This window comes from Pseudorasbora parva, chromosome 17 (assembly GCF_024679245.1).
Source record: "Pseudorasbora parva isolate DD20220531a chromosome 17, ASM2467924v1, whole genome shotgun sequence".
Classification (NCBI taxonomy): domain Eukaryota; kingdom Metazoa; phylum Chordata; class Actinopteri; order Cypriniformes; family Gobionidae; genus Pseudorasbora; species Pseudorasbora parva.
Genome location: NC_090188.1, coordinates 34,080,751 through 34,097,892, shown reverse-complemented (window position 1 = coordinate 34,097,892; position 17,142 = coordinate 34,080,751). Strand labels below are relative to the sequence as shown.

The window sequence follows — 17,142 nt, the reverse complement described above, 5'->3', positions numbered from 1 at the left end:
AGTCTCATTTCAATACAACACAGATTCAGGACTTTGGCAAATGTTTTTGCTTGGACAGTAGTTTTTGCATTCCCTCATCTTTTACAGGATTTTTTCTCATGGTTTTCCCATCCAAAAAAATTAAAATAAAAGACTTCATGGAATGTAACGGTAATATAGAATGGCATCCCTGCTATGGTAAAAATGATACGAAAAGGAACATGCTGCATTCCTAACAATACTATGTTATGAGATGAATACATATAAAATTATGGAATCCTAGCTCAGAAGACATAACATATATTTTATAATTTCTACTGTGACAAGGTGATGTCAGTTAGCACTGCATTATTATGCTTTATTGTTATGAAAATACCCAAGATGCTTTAACACATAAACCACACACATTAACCATATATTGTCATTGAGTGTTTAGCGCTCCATAATACTTATATTTCTTACGTAACTTCAGGCCATAGACTATCATGTCTCTCTGAATTTAAATTGGGATTTATTCACATTGGCCCATGAAATCACTTTGCCCATACAAAGTGCGAGGGACAAAAGTATGTTTTATTAAAAGTGCCCTGCATATTCTATGCCCATGGCATAGAGGAAAAATTACAGCGGGCTTTTATATTTATAATTATCACAACTCATGTGCTCATTCATAATTCTTGCTCTCTCAGATGCAGCAATTGGAGAAGCAGGTATTGGAAGCAGAGCGTCGGGCATATGAAGACAACCAGCAGGTACTAATAACACCTGTGGAATTTTCATCAATAAATATTTTTTGATTCAGCTGAATTATGTTTCTGTTCTTAAAGGGACATTCAAACACTAAAACACGTTTATTATTAACAGTTACAGTACAGATTGAACATCTGTGAAAACAATGGTCAATGAGAGAGAGAGAGAGAGAGAGAGAGAGAGAGAGAGAGAGAGAGAGAGAGAGAGAGAGTACCCTAGAGATGGTTGTGTGTAAAAAATCATAGTAGATCTGCAGTTTCTGAAATACTAACCATGCAACATTCAAAGTCACTTAAATCACCTTTCATCCCTATTATGGTCAGTTTGAACTTCAGCAGATCGTCTTGAACATGTCTACATTCCTAAATGTAATCATATAATTATTAGCACTGTTTGTATGTGCATGTGTGTGTTGCAGGTGCAATGGATGGAAGAGCGCTTAAAGGTTTCAGATATCCAGTCAAGTGATTCAGAGCTGCAGCTTTTCAGGCGCTGTCAAAATCTTCAAGCGGCACTGAAGGAGAAAGATGAGCTTATTGCCACCCTAGAGCAGCAGCTGGAGGAACAGGTCAGTCACACCTCCAATTATTAAAACCATAAGGTTTGCATCAGTATATAAAACGCCTATTTAAATCCATTCAAATTTTAAAAAATTGTGATCCATACATTACATTTTACACCTTCAGAAACAGAGCCGAATCCAAGATGCCAAGACTGTGGAAGAAAAAGCAGCTAAGATCAAAGAATGGGTCATGCGGAAGTTGAATGAAGTAGGTTCATGCTCTTTGTATGTATTTGTGTTTTAGAAAGAGATACATATGTGGGGGAGTGTGTGAATGTTTGTGATTCACTATTGTAGTTTGATATAGAGAATACCTCTCTGAGAGAGATCAACCAACGACAGGAGACTGAGATACAGGACCTGAGAAGACAACTGCAAGGTATTCATGCGTGTGGTCATATTGTATTAAATCATGGCTCATTCAGAAAAGCATTCTACCATTTATCCTGCAAGTTGTGCAGTATATACATTTAAACATGTCAACAAAATGACTGACATAAACTATTTTTTTTAATCAATGATATTTATATTTAAATGTAAATATTTATTAAAAAAAAATCTTTTATATCCTTTCTAGAATATGAATATATTTATTTTATATTATTTGTGCTGTCTTAGTCATGGAGCAGACTTTGGGTTCTGGTGGCCCAGTCCAGCCCAGTGTGGGTGAGGCCCAGCGGCTTAGCAGCCTGACTTTTGGCTGTTTCCAAAACAGAGGGAAAATTCCAAAGGTGCTGACGGGCCCAGAACCATCCCAGAAGAGCATCGGCACCCTGCCGGATCGTGAACACGCACACATGGATTGCAGAAGACCCTCTACTGGTCAGTCTAATATGATTTCTTTAGTTGTTTGACTGAATGTAGTAGTTCATAATCCGTTGAGTTTGATTGAGATGCAACAGGGCTGGTAAGAAATTAATATTCAGCAAGAATGCAAATAAATTGATCAAAACTGACAGTAGGGTTAGCTAGCAAAGATTCTATTTAAAATAAAAGCTTTTCTTTTAAACGTTCTGTTCATAAAAGAAATAACAAAATAAAACTATGCTGCTGATAATAATTAAAAGGTCACTTTAGTGATTTAGCATTAAGCTTTGAATTTAAACTGGTTCATTAATGTAGTAGAAATGTGAAATTATTTTTGAATTTGGTGCCTTCTAGACTGAGAAAAGACAGAAAATGTATTTTTGTTTCATGGGGATAAAAGACAACAACTCCCAGAAGGCACTTGCTTCCCTGCTATACAAGGCCAGTCCCAAAGCTGGATTACTGGTCACTTTCCCAATGTTTTCATTTTCATGAAATCAGTTTAGTTAGAGAACAGACAGACACTACAATTAAAAACTGAATGTGTCTATTCAATAACATGTAAGTTAACTGCACAAACACAGCAGGAGACAGATTACATGCATTACGGGAACTGAGGTAAACGTCGGCGCAGCATACATTTGTGTTCAGTCTGGCGCTTTTTTAGTTTATGCCTTTGGAAGCTTAACTTTCATAGGAATTAATTTGAAACACTCACTTTGCTCAGTCACTACGTTTACATGAATGCCCGCAGCTGCCCGAGCCAAGTGCTGAGAGTGCGATCCCACCTCCCATGCATGAGTTGAAAACATGCGGAAATAGCTCCCTCTACTAGCTGTAGTCTTTTGCCTCTGGCCAAAATATCTTGTCTGGCTATCACCAGATCAAGCTCAATTTAAAACTGAACATTGGTCTGGGGAGTCTGCTCTGTATTTTCTACTGCACAAGAGGCGTGGATCAAGTGGCATTTTTCGAATAACTCAATTGAATGCAATTAGATAGTCCTTAACCAATCAGACCACAAGAGGCATGATCGATGGTCAATGACCCATCATTTCTCTATCTGTCATTGTGTTAAACGCCCCCAATAGCATGCCAGGTGGAGGAGCCAGTCTGTGATTGGGTCCCGCAAAAGTGTAACAAAAGCAGTAGAAATGAATGCACACGTTTCCCGACTGAGTTGCCGGGCGAAATCAAATCGCTAGCAGATCAGGCTACCAGTCTACAAAAAATCCTCAGATGAAGCAAAATGACAATATTTGCGTAATCAGAGGATTTTTTCCAGAAATAAAATACGTAAATCTCTTGTGTCAGGGGGATGTGAGGGAAGCACGATCATTTGAATAAGCTCCCGTGTTTCTACTGATACAAAGCCATTTGCTAAATCGCTGAAGTAACCCTTTAATGATATATTATTAATTATAGAATCAGATCAGATGTTATAGAATTATATTAAAATGGATGATACTTTAAAATATAAAAAATAGAAAAGTAATGTTTCTTAAAACTTATTTTGACAAAGCCGCATCTGGAAATGAATCAGCATGACAGCATTACACATCATTATCATACCGCACTGGTAGTGATGACTGCATTTTGATTCACTGAAAACAACTGCTTACACTGCAAAAAATGTATTTCTTACGTAGTATTTTTGTCTTGTTTCTAGTCAAAATATCTAAAGATTGTTACATTAAGAAACATTTACTAGACAAGTAAAAATGATTGTCTTGTTTTGGGGGGAAATAACTCTAGAGAGAAAAATTTAGAGAGTTTTTGCTTAAAATTTGCAAAATAATCTGCCAATGGTGTAAGCAAAATTATTTTGTTATCTGTTTGAATTAAGATAATTTTTCTCACCCCATTGGCAGATTATTAAGCTTATTTTAAGCAAAAAACTCTTAATTGTGAATAATTTTTTCCCAAAACAAGACAATTACATATGCTTGTCTAGTAAATACTTCTTCTTTTAAGAATTTTTAGATGTTTGGACTAGAAACGACAAAAATACTAAGTAGGCCTAAGAAAAGCATTTTTTGCAGTGCAACTCAATTGGTCACACGCATTAGTGAAATTGTTGGCTTGACAATGGTTTGCAAAATATGTACTATTCATATTTAAAGGGTTACTTCAGCGATTAGCATATGGCTTTGTATCAGTAGAAACCCAGTAGAAAAGTATATTCAAATGATTGTGCTTTCCCCCCTCATATCCCCCTGAGACAAGAGATTTATGCATTTTATTTCTGGAAAAATTACTCCTATGATGCAAAATGACGATATTTGCATCATAGGAGGAATGTTTGGCCTAAGGCTAAAGACTACAGCCAGCAGAGAGAGCCATTTCCGCATGTTTTGAACCCGCGCATGCATGGGAGATTACCTCAGCTCTCATCACGAGAGCTCATAAGCTCATTTATAGCTCATTTATTTTTATGACTCCTGCAGTTAGTGCTCAGTGCTGTGATACTCGCGCAGTGACTCACTCATTATATTGAAGAGACACCAGTTTTTAATTGTAGTGTCTTCTCCAACTCAGTCACAGTAATCAAGTTGATGGCTTTGGGAATGGCCTCACAGGGCAGCGAAGCATTCTGGGAATTGTAGTCTTTCATCCCCATGAGACAAAAATACATTTTTTGTCTTTTCTCAGTCTAGAAAGCACCAAATTCAAAAATAATTTCAGATTTTTACTACATTAATGACCCAGTTTAAATACAGATTCATCTTCCCAGCGCTGAAGTACCCCTTTAACAAGTCTGTGTTTGTTCTAATCCAGATTCTGGAATAAAACAAAACTGCCCAAAAACTGAGGACGAGGGTGAGCGGGACAGTCCCGGACGCACTCTTTCTTGCAGTGTCTCTTCTATTCTGTCCAGCGCTGCCTCCTCTGTCCTGTCCAGCGCTGCCTCTGAAGGGGAGAGGAGTCTGTATGGAGGTTTGCATTTCAGTCGACCCACAAGTGAGACATACCACACCGCCTCTGACGACAGCAGCTCGCTGTTTGATGATGACATGCAGCGTGTGGATTGCCCCAGACTTTGCCTTCCCGGCACCAAGAGCACTTCAAAGAATGACAAGGAGAAGACAGATGCTGAAGATGGATCCTCGGATGAGTTAAATAAGCGCTTCCAGTCGCAATGTCTGGATTCTTCGTCCTCCTCCAGTGATACAAACACCTCCAGCCCAGTCCTAACTCCAGCTCTCACACCAAAGCGTCCCACCCCATCTCAGGACACCCAAGACACGCCAGCTTCCCCTAAACAGCCCCGATTGCGCAATCCAAATTCATTTAATGTTAGTTTGGCAATGGCCAAGAAGCATATGAGTCAACCTCCATTGTACAGTGAAGCCGCCCATGGGCGAACACGAAATGCTATCAGCATGCTACGTCCTCTGCGTCCTCAAGAAACAGACATGGACCAAGATCAAAAGATGGAGACTGGTGAAAGAGAACATACTGATGTGCCTTCAGCTGAAGTACCACCTGAGGAACCCGAAACACCCGACGCCTCTGCAGCTGTCCCCGGGAGTAAACCCCCGACCCCTCCGCTGCACAGGCTGCCCTCTTGGGTGAGTCCTGTAACAAATAGTTGAACTAATATGAATTGCTTTAGTTTTGGTTCATGTGCTAAACTTGTGTTTTCCTATTATCTGCAGGAGAGCAGAATATATGCAGTGGCAAAATCGGGAATTCGTCTGTCAGAGACGTCATGTACAGATGTAGCTAATAAAGGTGAGTTTTACATTCTGTTTTTAGTATGTGTGTTTTTTGTGTGTTTTTTTTACATCCAGCATCGCATTATCATTTACGTGCATTTTGTTCGTTATTAATTTCTTTCCATTGACATTTTGCACATTTTCAGGCTTCAAAATTGTATAATTTTGTAAACATCTATAGTGGTGAACATATTATAATGTTTGTATACTTCTACAAAAGAGGAAACAAATATTAAGAGATTGATTATGTTGGTCAGAAGAGAGAAAGATTTTGATTTTGCCGTCACTCCCTTTCAGCCGTATGAAAAATATTTTATTTTATAATTAAGAATAGCAATGCTATGTGAGAAAATTACTATTTCTTTTTTCTGATTATGTGCTGAGAATTGTGGGAAACCTTAGTTCAGATTGGAATGTTCTTGACAAATTTCCCTAAGATTCACCCGAATTTCCCTGAACAATTACAGTTCATTCACAGATTCATTCACAGAATTATTTTGGCTTGGTGCTGGGTTTAAAGGTTTAAACAATATTGTCATGTTATCTTTCTATAAACCCATTGATTTCAAAAGCTGTAGTTTTAAAGGTGCCCTGCCACACAAAACCATTTTTTCTTGTATTTGTGGAAATATGTTTGGCCCATATGTGTTTGTGTTTATGTCTTAAATGTGAAAATGAACTGCTACCTCCTCTGTCAGTTCTAGCCTCTGAAAAGAAATAAGTAGAGAAATCAGGCCATTTACAAAAGCTTGTCAGTCTGACGTGGTGTTGCCTGAGCTCATTACTATTCATGAGCTCGCTCAGTTGAGACGGCGCCCACAGAATTCGTCTAACTCAGTGACAGTTTTCGTATACAGCAAGGTTGGCTGAACGTCATATACATTAGGTGTATGTGAACTGTTTGCAGAATCTGTGAAATGTGAATAAGTTAAACTAAATAAGAGAGATCATACAAAATGTATATTATTTTTATTTAGTGCTGTCTTGAATAAAGTGTGTTTATATAGTCCACAAGACAAAAATAGCTAAATTTATAAAAATGACCCTGTTGACTCAAACAAAATATTAAAAAAGGTTCAAACATTCACTGATGCTTCGGATGGAAACACAATGCGTTAAGAGGTGTGAATTGGCAAAAAATTGTCTTATTTATCTTCCGGGAAACTGTTGCTTCTGAGAACACTAGGCAGTTTAACTGTTCAGGACAAACAAGGGACTCAAACATGAAACAACATCCAAAAAAAACAACAACAAAAAAACAGCCATGGATCATCCAGGGAACGACACACAGTATTGAGAATCAATGGTTCATAAACTTATTCCATTTCTTATTTGCCTTAATCATATTGTGCATTTTCTGACAGCTAGTCAAAATGTTCTATCCTCCTCTTCCAGATTCCTCCCACCCATCCTCATGCCCCGTCTACATGCTGTACACATCCCTTATCTACAGGAACACAAATACACCCATCTTCACCACAATCAAAGGGGTACGGATCTGTGTGTGTCTTTAGATATCTGTTGGAGTGTGTGGCTGTCTCAACAGTGTTGGGAAAAGTTACTTTGAAAAGTAATGCATTACAGTATTGCGTTAACCTCATAAAAAGTAACTTATTGCGTTACTTTTTCACACCCAGGCTTGTTTTGTTTTTTTATTTATTTTACTTATAATTTCCTTATAAGATTTTTATGCTGTGTTTATTGTAAAAAGTATTTGTCATAAATTACTGTGCATTTGCTTAGGATTCTGCATTTCTATCAGTAATAGACGCAAATCTTTCAATTGTGTTGTAATGAATGCCACTTTTTTTTTTACTCTCACAGAAGGCGACTTTGTTAAGCAACAGTCAGTTCTCTGAGGAGTCATCTAGTTCTGAGGAGGAGGACAGTTCGGAGGAGTGTCAGTCTAACTCTGGAGAGGAGGAAACCTCGCAGACCTCTGGATCAGAGTTACACAAGAGCAGCAACCAAGAAAGCCCTCGCTCCCTTAAGAGAGGTACATGCATTTTGCAGCAGTTGTTAAAGATCAGGGTTGGGAACCAAAAGTATAAAACCATACCTTTGAGTGAGACCATAAATTACAGAACCCTGGGAGGGGACTCTTTAGCTATGAGATCAGCAGAGCGCTGGTGACTTTTAAGCACCATGCACCGCAGCACTGTGACTTTTCTGTGAAGTCGCTGCTGTTCCTAAACTCTTCTGCTTTCCAATAATACCACTCACAGTTGACCATGGAATATCTAGCAGGGAGGACCGTTCACAAACTGACTTATTGCAAAGGTGGCATCCTATCACAGAGACCATGCTCGACTTCACTGAGCTCTTCAGAACAACCCCCAAAAAATAAAACGCATTTCCAGAAACGTTTTTAAATTCAGACTGCATGACTAGGTTCTTGATTATATACACCTCTGGCAAAATGTCTAATTGAGACACATGTCCCAATACCAAAGCCCCTTGAAGGCAAGTCTAACCGAAAAAAGTGTAATGCCTGCTAACGCTGTGGTACACAGGCAAGAAGACAAGAGGCTGTATTTTTGTGTTGTTATTTTTTTTTTAAATGGATGTCAATTGAGGAAAGGCTTCACTAAACTGAATAAACCACTTTTGCGAGGAAATAGCTTATCATTCAATGTCCATCAGCTAATCTTCAAAATGTTTCCTCTTAACTAGTTCAACAAAAAATGAAAATGATGTCCACAATGATTCACCCTAATGTCTTTCCACACCCGGTAAGATCTCTTCGCAACACAGTTTAAGATATTTTATATTTATTCGGAGAACTTTCTGTCCCTCCATTGAAAATCTTTGTACGGTATATCGTCCCTTTCCAGAAATGTAATAAAAACATCATCAAAGTAGTCCATGTGACATCAGTTGGTTAGTTAGAATGTTTAGAATCCACGTTTGTGACTGCGCAGTCTCACTCCGAGTACAAACAATGCTCGGGCGCACCAGATAACTGAGTTATCCTTATGACTGAGGAGAAGAAAGTGATGACCTGGCCGTCAAAGATGTCTCAAAAGGAGTGGATCTGATGAGAGGTGCCAACCAGTAGTTCCTCGGATTTACTGGAGTTCAGCTGGAGGAAGTTGCTTCCCATCCATGCCTTAATCTCCTCAAGACATGTGGTGAGTCGTAACAGAGCTGTGGAGTGACTAGGGGCAGTTTTGATATAAAGTTGCATGTCATCAGCATAACAATAAAAAGATAGTCCATGTCTGCTGATGACAGGGCGGAGGGAGAGCATGTAGAGAATGAATAAGATTGGGCAGAGAGCTGACCCCTGCGGAACTCCACATGAAACAGGGAGCAGCCTGGACTCACAATCTCCCAATATAACACGCTCAGTCCTGTCTGAATGGTAGGACTGAAACCACTGCAGTGCTGCTCCTGATAGTCCAACTGCATTGTGGAGGCGGTCCAGGAGGATGGTATAGTCCACGTTGTTGAATGCCACTGATAGGTAGAGGAAAATGAGCAGTGATGGTGATCCTGAATCAGCTGTCATAAGAAGGTAATTTGTCACCCTAAGTAGAGCTGTTTCGGTGCTGTGGGCCGAGCGAAAGCCTGATTGAAATGTCTCAAATAAGTTGTTATTTTTTAGATGGTTGTTCAGCTAAGAGGCAGCTTCCTTCTATAGAACCTTTGACAGGAAGGTGAGTTTGGAGATCGCCCTATAATTAGCAAAGACGTCCGGGTCTAGGGTAGTATACAGTATAAATATATATTTCAATGGAGGGATAGTCCCACACCATGCAGCTGTGTCCCAAAGATGAACGGAGGTCTTGTGTGTGGAAAGACATTAGGGTGTGGACATTGTGTGAGGAACATGGAGGTCTTGTGTGTGGAATGACATTAGGGTGTGGACATTGTGTGAGGAACATGGAGGTCTTGTGTGTGGAATGACATTAGGGTGTGGACATTGTGTGTGGAACGACATTAGGGTGAGTCATTAATGACATAATTTTCATTTTTGGATGAACTAACCCTTTAATTTAGGATTGATCTATGTTTAGAGTTTACACTGAAATCAAATGATCCAAGGCTTATAAGTCACGGACAATTGCACGATTGGTATGATTTCCGTTTATGGCACTTTTCATTAATTTTTATGTTATCCACAAACAGTGATTGACTTTCACAAAACTCTGAACAAAATCTTTTTTAAAGGTTTATAAATTAATTGAGAAGACATTCATTTATTTAGTTTATTAAATTAAATCAACCCATTAAAACAAAATAGAATGGAAATAGAAAAGAAAAATGGAAGAATCAGAATTTAAGGGGGAAAATTACAAAGATTTCATAGGGCTTTACAGACACACACCTTAATGAATATGTGTTTTGCTTAGCGGTGTCATTGTCTTCTATGACATCTGAGAGTGACTATGCCATACCTCCTGATGCCTACTCCACTGATACGGAGTGCTCTGAACCTGAAAACAAACTACCAAAGACCTGCTCCTCCATCAGTGACAATGGCAAGAATGTAAGACACATGTACTCATGCACACATTTGTGTTTCTCAGTGTGTAGCACTTGTGAGGTCAAATGAAAATGTATTTTGTCTCAGGAGTCTATGGAGAAGTCTGGGTACCTTCTCAAGATGGTAAAGACGTGGAAGAAAACATGGAAGAGGCACTGGTTTGTGCTGAAGGATGGAGAGCTTCTCTACTACAAATCACCAGTCAGTTTAAATGGCTTATTTTGCTTTTACTGGTTATTAGTTTATTTTATAAAATGTTTGTATTTTGTTTGTAAGTTTTCTTGAAAGCACGTTCTAAACACTTTGTAATTGATGCTATATAATTTGCTTTTATATATTTTATATGAAGTTAACTTGCTTTTCTCACTGTGTACTTTGTTTCCTGGGATTCTCTGGTTTTCATAGAGTAACGTCATCCATAAGCCCCAAGGCCAGATTGAGCTAAATGCGTGTAGTACTATAGCACGTGGTGATGGAAAACAGCTTCAGGTAAAGTGTGTGTGTGTGAGAGAGTTTGTTCATAAATCTCAGATAGGAGCATGTTATTTCACATGTCCATGTAAATGCTGACTCCCCTCAGGTGGTGACAGGTAAAAGTGTGTGCAATCTGAAGGCAGATTCCCCAAACCTCCTGGAGGAGTGGCTGAGGGTTCTGCAGAGCGTCTTGAGGATCAAAGCTGCAAGTCCACTCTTCGCTCACCCAGATGTACGGCCAATTATGAAAGGACACCTGACGAAGGTATTCTGAAGAAAAGAACAATAATTTTTATATACATATATATATATATATATATATAATATAAACTACTGTTCAACAGTTTGTGGCAAATTCAGAAAACATAAATTCCACAGTGACTGATAATATGCAATATGTAGTGATCTATATGTGTTAAATTATCTGTATCTTTGTTCCTGGGTAATACAAAAACTTTGTTGTTACCAATTAATCATAAATCAAACAACCCTTAGAGATAAACATTGTGGAAAAAAATAGCATTGTGCCTGTCAAGTCACCATATTGAATGATAACCTAAGTATAAGTTGCAGCTGTTTGTAACATGTTTGTTTGTGTGTTATCTGTTGTCTCTGACTCTTGAAGGTGAAACATGGCTACTCTAAGCATGTGTGGTGTGCGCTTTTTGGGAAGACTCTGTACTACTTCAGAAGTCAAGAGGACAAGGTCTTCTGTCTCCTTAAATCAGAATCCACCTTGCACAGGATGTCTGTATGTGTGCATGCACTAATATCATATTTCCCTACCAAGTTCCCTCTAGGTCAAATCAAACTGGGGGAGGCTCGTGTGGAGGAAGTGCCTAAGTCATGTGACTTAGCTGAAGTCTCTGCTCAGTATACCATCTCCATTCAGTCAATGAGCCAGGACCCGACCTATCTGCTCATCGACTCACCTCATGAGAAGGTACAGTAGACAAACCACACTGAATTATAATTAACTACAACCACAAATACCTGTTGCACATTCATTGTGAAAAGTGCACTTAATACTATCAGATTTGCACTTGTATATTTAAAAAATATGTACTTACACATAAAATAATGTAATATTAATGACATAAATAAAGTCTAACTTTAAATTACATTTTAAATCACTTTTTAATCAAGTAAACTTATTATTTTAAAGCTACACTGTGTAACTTTTTTAGTTTATTCTTAGCTAAAAACACTTAGTTCTTTCAAAAATATATGTGCTCATTAATGTATTTTTACTTCTTTCAAGGTATAAATTATTCTCGTAAGTTTATAATATGCCATTGAAAATACATACGGGTGAGAGGTTCGAATTTTGCCCCTGTCGCCATGTTGCCCCTCCATCTTGAAAGTACATTAGCCAAAGAGGGACATACCCATAAATTCAAGCTTCGCCTTTCACGTTTTAACATTCGTTGGCACTGTGTCTAATGTGAAGAGGGGGATTGCCATGTTAAACTTGGACTAAATCGGCCACAGTAGGAGTTAAAACGAAATCAGAATTGAGAGGAACAGAAACTATTATTCCCCGGATGGTCATATACCTTTTCACCGCTAGATGGCTGAAAATGTCACACAGTGTAGCTTTAAAGGGATAGTTCCCCCCACAATTAAAATTTGATGTTTATCTGCTTATCCCCAGGTCATCTAAGATGTAGGGTTTGTGTATTTGTTTCTTCAGTTGAACACAAATTAAGATTTTTAACTCCAAACTTTGCTTGTATAATGCATGTCAATTGGGTGTAATGTTATGAGAGTAAAACAAACATGGAAATACGAATCCATATTAAACCCTTTGGCTCGTGGCAACACATTGATGTCTTAAGACATGAAACGATCGGTTTCTGAAATATATTTCTGTTATTTATTTACCTCATATCAGACAAACCTCATAGTATTCCCAATGCCATTACTTCTGTCGAGTAAGGTCAAAAACCCAGCGTGATCATGTATGTATAGATCCTCATTAGTGCCTGCGCAGAATGGTTGAATGATTAATCTATGTAAATACATCTATGATCACGGCAGGTTTTTGAGGTAATGACGTTGGGAATACTAGATCCTAGGTTACTAGAATACTAGAATACTAGGTTTTATATTCGTCTGCTATAAATATTGTTCTGTTTTTCACAGAAAGCGATCGTTTCATGCCTTAAGACATCAATGTGTCTCCACAAGCCACAGGGTTTAATATGGATTTGTTTGTGTTTTTACTCTCATAGTGGATCTCATAGAAGTACACCCCATTGATATGCAACGGTAGGAGTTAAAAATGATAATTTGTACATCTTGGATGCCCTAGGGATAAATTCATGACATTCAAGTTCCAATAGAAATTATATTAAAATATATGTTTATTTACAATAAATGCATGTCAGTGCATATTGCGGTAGTACACATTTATAATATTTCAAAGACATTAGAAGTAATTCTGCATTCCATTTATCTAGAAAGAGAGATTTTGGAGCAAAAGTGCATAAAAATAGAATCTGCAGAATATGACCCAGAGCAAAGGAGGGAGGAGCCATGGTGGAGCTTTGGTTGATAGGCCAGGCGAAACCTGAAATCTCAGTGGAGATAAAAGGGGTGGAGGGAGGAGGCATACACGTATGACTGAAAGTCCATGGCACAACCAGGGTGATGACTGACCAAGGCAAAGCCAGAGGGACGAGGGAGTCCAGTGGAGCTTGAGGGATGACGGCCCACGGTTAAGCCGAGAAAGGATGGAGCCAAGTTTGAGCCGATGAGTTGACGGGTTTAGGTGGAGTCCAGGGCTGGGAAACTCAAGGGGAAGCAAGTGGATTGACACACCTAAGTGGAGCTGGTGAACTGGAAGCCCATAAGGATCAGAGCTGCAAGGTGTGGCCAACAAAAGAGACGTGGAGAGCCAGCAGATACAATGCCAAATTATTTATGGCATGGGTAGAGGAGGTGGGAGTGGGAGCATCATCAATGACATTGATGATGGTCCTGGGTGACAAAATTGGCTTGATGCTAGGTGATGAAACTAGCTTGGTGCTGGGCGGAACCAACATAGTGGGAAGGACATCAGACAGGTGTATCTAAACAGCTGGATGGAAAACGGCAGGGAAGGAGGGTTCTCAAGGGTAGAAACAAGGATGGGAGCTGGCTTAGTGTTTGGGGTCATCTCTGGTTATGGGTCCGTGGTGGGTAATGGTTCCAACTCTGAGTAGATGATCGACGACATCAGGAAGGTGGGAGCGGACTATGCATAAAGTTGTCCTCCACCACACCGATGCTAAATAATGAGCCACACAGCCACAGCACAGTGTCCAGATACTTTGCCAGGGTGAAGCTAGAACCTCCCGCTTACATCCAATGGCCAATGTTCTCATCTAGCCCAATCCATAAACAGTACATCAGAGAACAATCATCCTATGATGAATTCAAATATAATCCTAAAGTTCATGATGATGGAAAACACTGTTGCTTGTCTGTGTTCCGCTCCTGTAGACGGCCTGGTTTTACCATCTGTCTGTGGCAGCAGGCACTGCAGTGGGACAGGTGGGAACTGAGTTTGAGCAGCTGGTTGGTAAACTACTCAAGATGCAGGGAGACCTAGGTAAGAAACTAACATCTGCATGCTGAATGATCGTGTTATTAATTTTATATTTCATTATGGTGGAGTGTCTTACATCAGAAACCTACATATATTAGACATCCAGGATATTAGAGCCATCATGCAAGGACGAATGTTTAAAATTAGTACAGTAGAAAAGTCTTGTCCACCGTCACGTATTCTGGCCAAGAACCCCCAACTTAGACAGGAAGAGACATTTACTGTAAATGACCAACCACAATTGATACTCTACAACAATCGCCTGACACAAAATCCTAATTCAAATAATAAACTTGGAATCTCTGTGATTGGCTCCCCGGAGTTGTGTAGATCTCTTATGCATCAGGTGGTCTGTGAACACAAGAGCGAATTAGCATTTTTTTAAGGCCCTCAGCAATTCATAGGAATGTTATTTTTTTCCAAATTTATAAGGCTTAGAGCTCATAATCCTAATGGTAATAATAATAATTGTACAGGTAAAATAATTGCAAACAAATGACAACAGAAGCCAGACATATTTAAAGAGATAAGTCACCCAAAAAGAAGATATTTTAAAGAATCTTCTTTTGTGTTTAACATCTGGAATCCAGCAGTTTAAAGGTGTGATATGTAGCATTGACAGCCAGTGATCGAAATAGCAGTCCAAATTCTAAATATTAGAGATCATTGTTCCCCTCGCCCCCTCCTACACAGACTCAACTCTCACGTGGGTTGCCAGCTGACAATGAAAGCCACACTGCTGATGAGTTATTTATCCATTTTTTAATAGGCTCTCGTTCATAGAGATTTTTTAGCAATACAGCAATGCACTGTGTTTTCCATTAACTGGCAACCTGGGGTTGCAAAATACTTTTGTGTAAATTAGTAACATGCGGTTTCACAGAAACAAAAACAGATATTTTGACACGGAACACACACTTCAAAGTAGAATACCTGACTATAGCATTGTTTTTCAGGGAAACAAGTAGGTGGATTTAGCATGTTTCCTACATATCTGCAAACATAGTATTTTTATGCTTTAGGAAAGGGAAAACTTAAATACAGAACCTTTAATTTAGAAATTAAACTCCTAGAAACTCGGAGTGTCAGGCCTTTGAATATTGTTGTGGACAATATCAATGTTCTCCCTGTTTTCGTTTCCAAAAAGGAGTGTATTATCTGTATTGGAAAAAAAAGATTAAGTGACTAAGTGATTTATTCAGTTGCTTATGACCAGCAGGGGGCCCCCAGATCTCATGGGCCCCAAGCATTTGTATGGTGGTTAACATCACTAAATGAAAGGACTGTGGCATGTGGGTGTGCTGCTTAAAGGGTTAGTTCACCCAAAAAAGAAATTGATGTCATTAATGATTCACCCTAATGTCGTTCAACACCCGTAAGACCTCTGTTCCTCTTCGGAACACAGTTTAAGATATTTTATATTTAGTCCGAGAGTGTATCCAAGTGTATGCACACTTTACTGTCCATGTTCAGAAGGGGAATAAAAACATCATCAAAATAATCCATATGTGACATCAGTTAGTTAATTAGAATCTCTTGAAGCAGCAGAAATACATTTTGGTCCAAAAATCACAAAAACTACGACTTTATTCAGCATTGTCTTCTCTTCTGTTTGTTTGTTTTCAATCCTCAAATAAAGATTCGAACGGTTATGAATCAGCGATTTGATTCATGATTCACGTGCCAAACTGCTGAAATCACGTGACATTGGCGATCCGAATCATGAATCAATTCGCTGATTCATAGGACACTCATTCCTTTTCTGGACATGGACATTATAGTGTGCCTACACTTGCATACGCTCTCGGACTAAATATAAAATATCTTAAACTGTGTTCTGAAGATGAACAGAGGTCTTACGGGTGTGGAACGACATTAGGGTGAGTCATTAATGACAAAAAAAATCATTTTTGGGTGAACTAACCCTTTAAGGCTGAGACTCATTTGACATGTTTTTAAGATGTAACCATGGCAAACATTATATCATAAATTTAGTTTATTCTCAAGTTGTTCATTTCGACCTCACGCTGCCCTTTTAAACTGTAGCTGTATAAAAATGGTTTAATGTCCATATCTGTCTGGTTCTTTCTCAGGCTCTCCGCTCTGGAGTCACCCAGTGCTATGTTTCACTAAGGAAGGGCTGTCTTCTCCACTCACCACCCTGCCATCACAGGCTCTACAAACTGAAGCCATCAAACTCTTTAAGGTGTGTCTTCATTCATTACACATTTGGGGGGCATAGCCCCAAAACATGGGAAAAACAATCTTTTTCTCTTCTTTACAGACATGTCAGCTCTTCATCAACGTGGCCATTGACACTCCAGCCATAGACTATCATGTAACTCTTGCTCAGTGTGCTCTTCAAGTGTGTCTCACCCACCCAGAGCTGCAAAATGAGATCTACTGCCAACTTATCAAACAGACACAGAAGAGGCATCCACACGGACCTCCTGGAACATTGCAGGTAAAACGATTGAAAATCGTGCACTTGTGATGTAAAGACACACCACTAGGGGGGGTGCTTGATTTTGTTTTGTGTTTCTCGCTAACTTGGGAAGGCGACGAGGATATCAGTGACTTTTCTTTAACTTAGGGGTGGCAGTTCCTGGCTCTGTGTGTTGGTCTTTTCCTGCCCACGCACCCCATTCTTTGGTATTTGCAGGTTCATCTCAAAAGACATGGAAATTCAAGGTAAATCAAAACAAATGTCATCATACTCTCATTGAAGCGCACTTAATTTGACAGTTGCTCAATTTCTGAATTGTTTCCA

The 17,142-nt window shown here is 39.1% G+C and overlaps 1 protein-coding gene across 1 annotated transcript in view; it reads left to right on the top strand.

Annotated features, from left to right (window-relative positions):
• The window catches only part of plekhh2 (pleckstrin homology domain containing, family H (with MyTH4 domain) member 2), a 48,340-nt gene that overhangs the window by 23,976 nt on the left and 7,222 nt on the right, over nucleotides 1-17,142 (top strand). Inside the window, exons 3-21 of the mRNA XM_067421400.1 lie at nucleotides 669-731; nucleotides 1,148-1,297; nucleotides 1,416-1,499; nucleotides 1,589-1,670; nucleotides 1,910-2,113; nucleotides 4,877-5,670; nucleotides 5,758-5,833; nucleotides 7,213-7,307; nucleotides 7,642-7,813; nucleotides 10,173-10,309; nucleotides 10,394-10,507; nucleotides 10,712-10,795; nucleotides 10,887-11,045; nucleotides 11,406-11,486; nucleotides 11,571-11,723; nucleotides 14,267-14,375; nucleotides 16,466-16,578; nucleotides 16,657-16,836; nucleotides 16,966-17,063. Coding sequence (XP_067277501.1) covers nucleotides 669-731; nucleotides 1,148-1,297; nucleotides 1,416-1,499; nucleotides 1,589-1,670; nucleotides 1,910-2,113; nucleotides 4,877-5,670; nucleotides 5,758-5,833; nucleotides 7,213-7,307; nucleotides 7,642-7,813; nucleotides 10,173-10,309; nucleotides 10,394-10,507; nucleotides 10,712-10,795; nucleotides 10,887-11,045; nucleotides 11,406-11,486; nucleotides 11,571-11,723; nucleotides 14,267-14,375; nucleotides 16,466-16,578; nucleotides 16,657-16,836; nucleotides 16,966-17,063 — 2,948 coding nt within the window. The remainder of the gene's footprint in view (nucleotides 1-668; nucleotides 732-1,147; nucleotides 1,298-1,415; nucleotides 1,500-1,588; nucleotides 1,671-1,909; nucleotides 2,114-4,876; nucleotides 5,671-5,757; nucleotides 5,834-7,212; nucleotides 7,308-7,641; nucleotides 7,814-10,172; nucleotides 10,310-10,393; nucleotides 10,508-10,711; nucleotides 10,796-10,886; nucleotides 11,046-11,405; nucleotides 11,487-11,570; nucleotides 11,724-14,266; nucleotides 14,376-16,465; nucleotides 16,579-16,656; nucleotides 16,837-16,965; nucleotides 17,064-17,142) is intronic.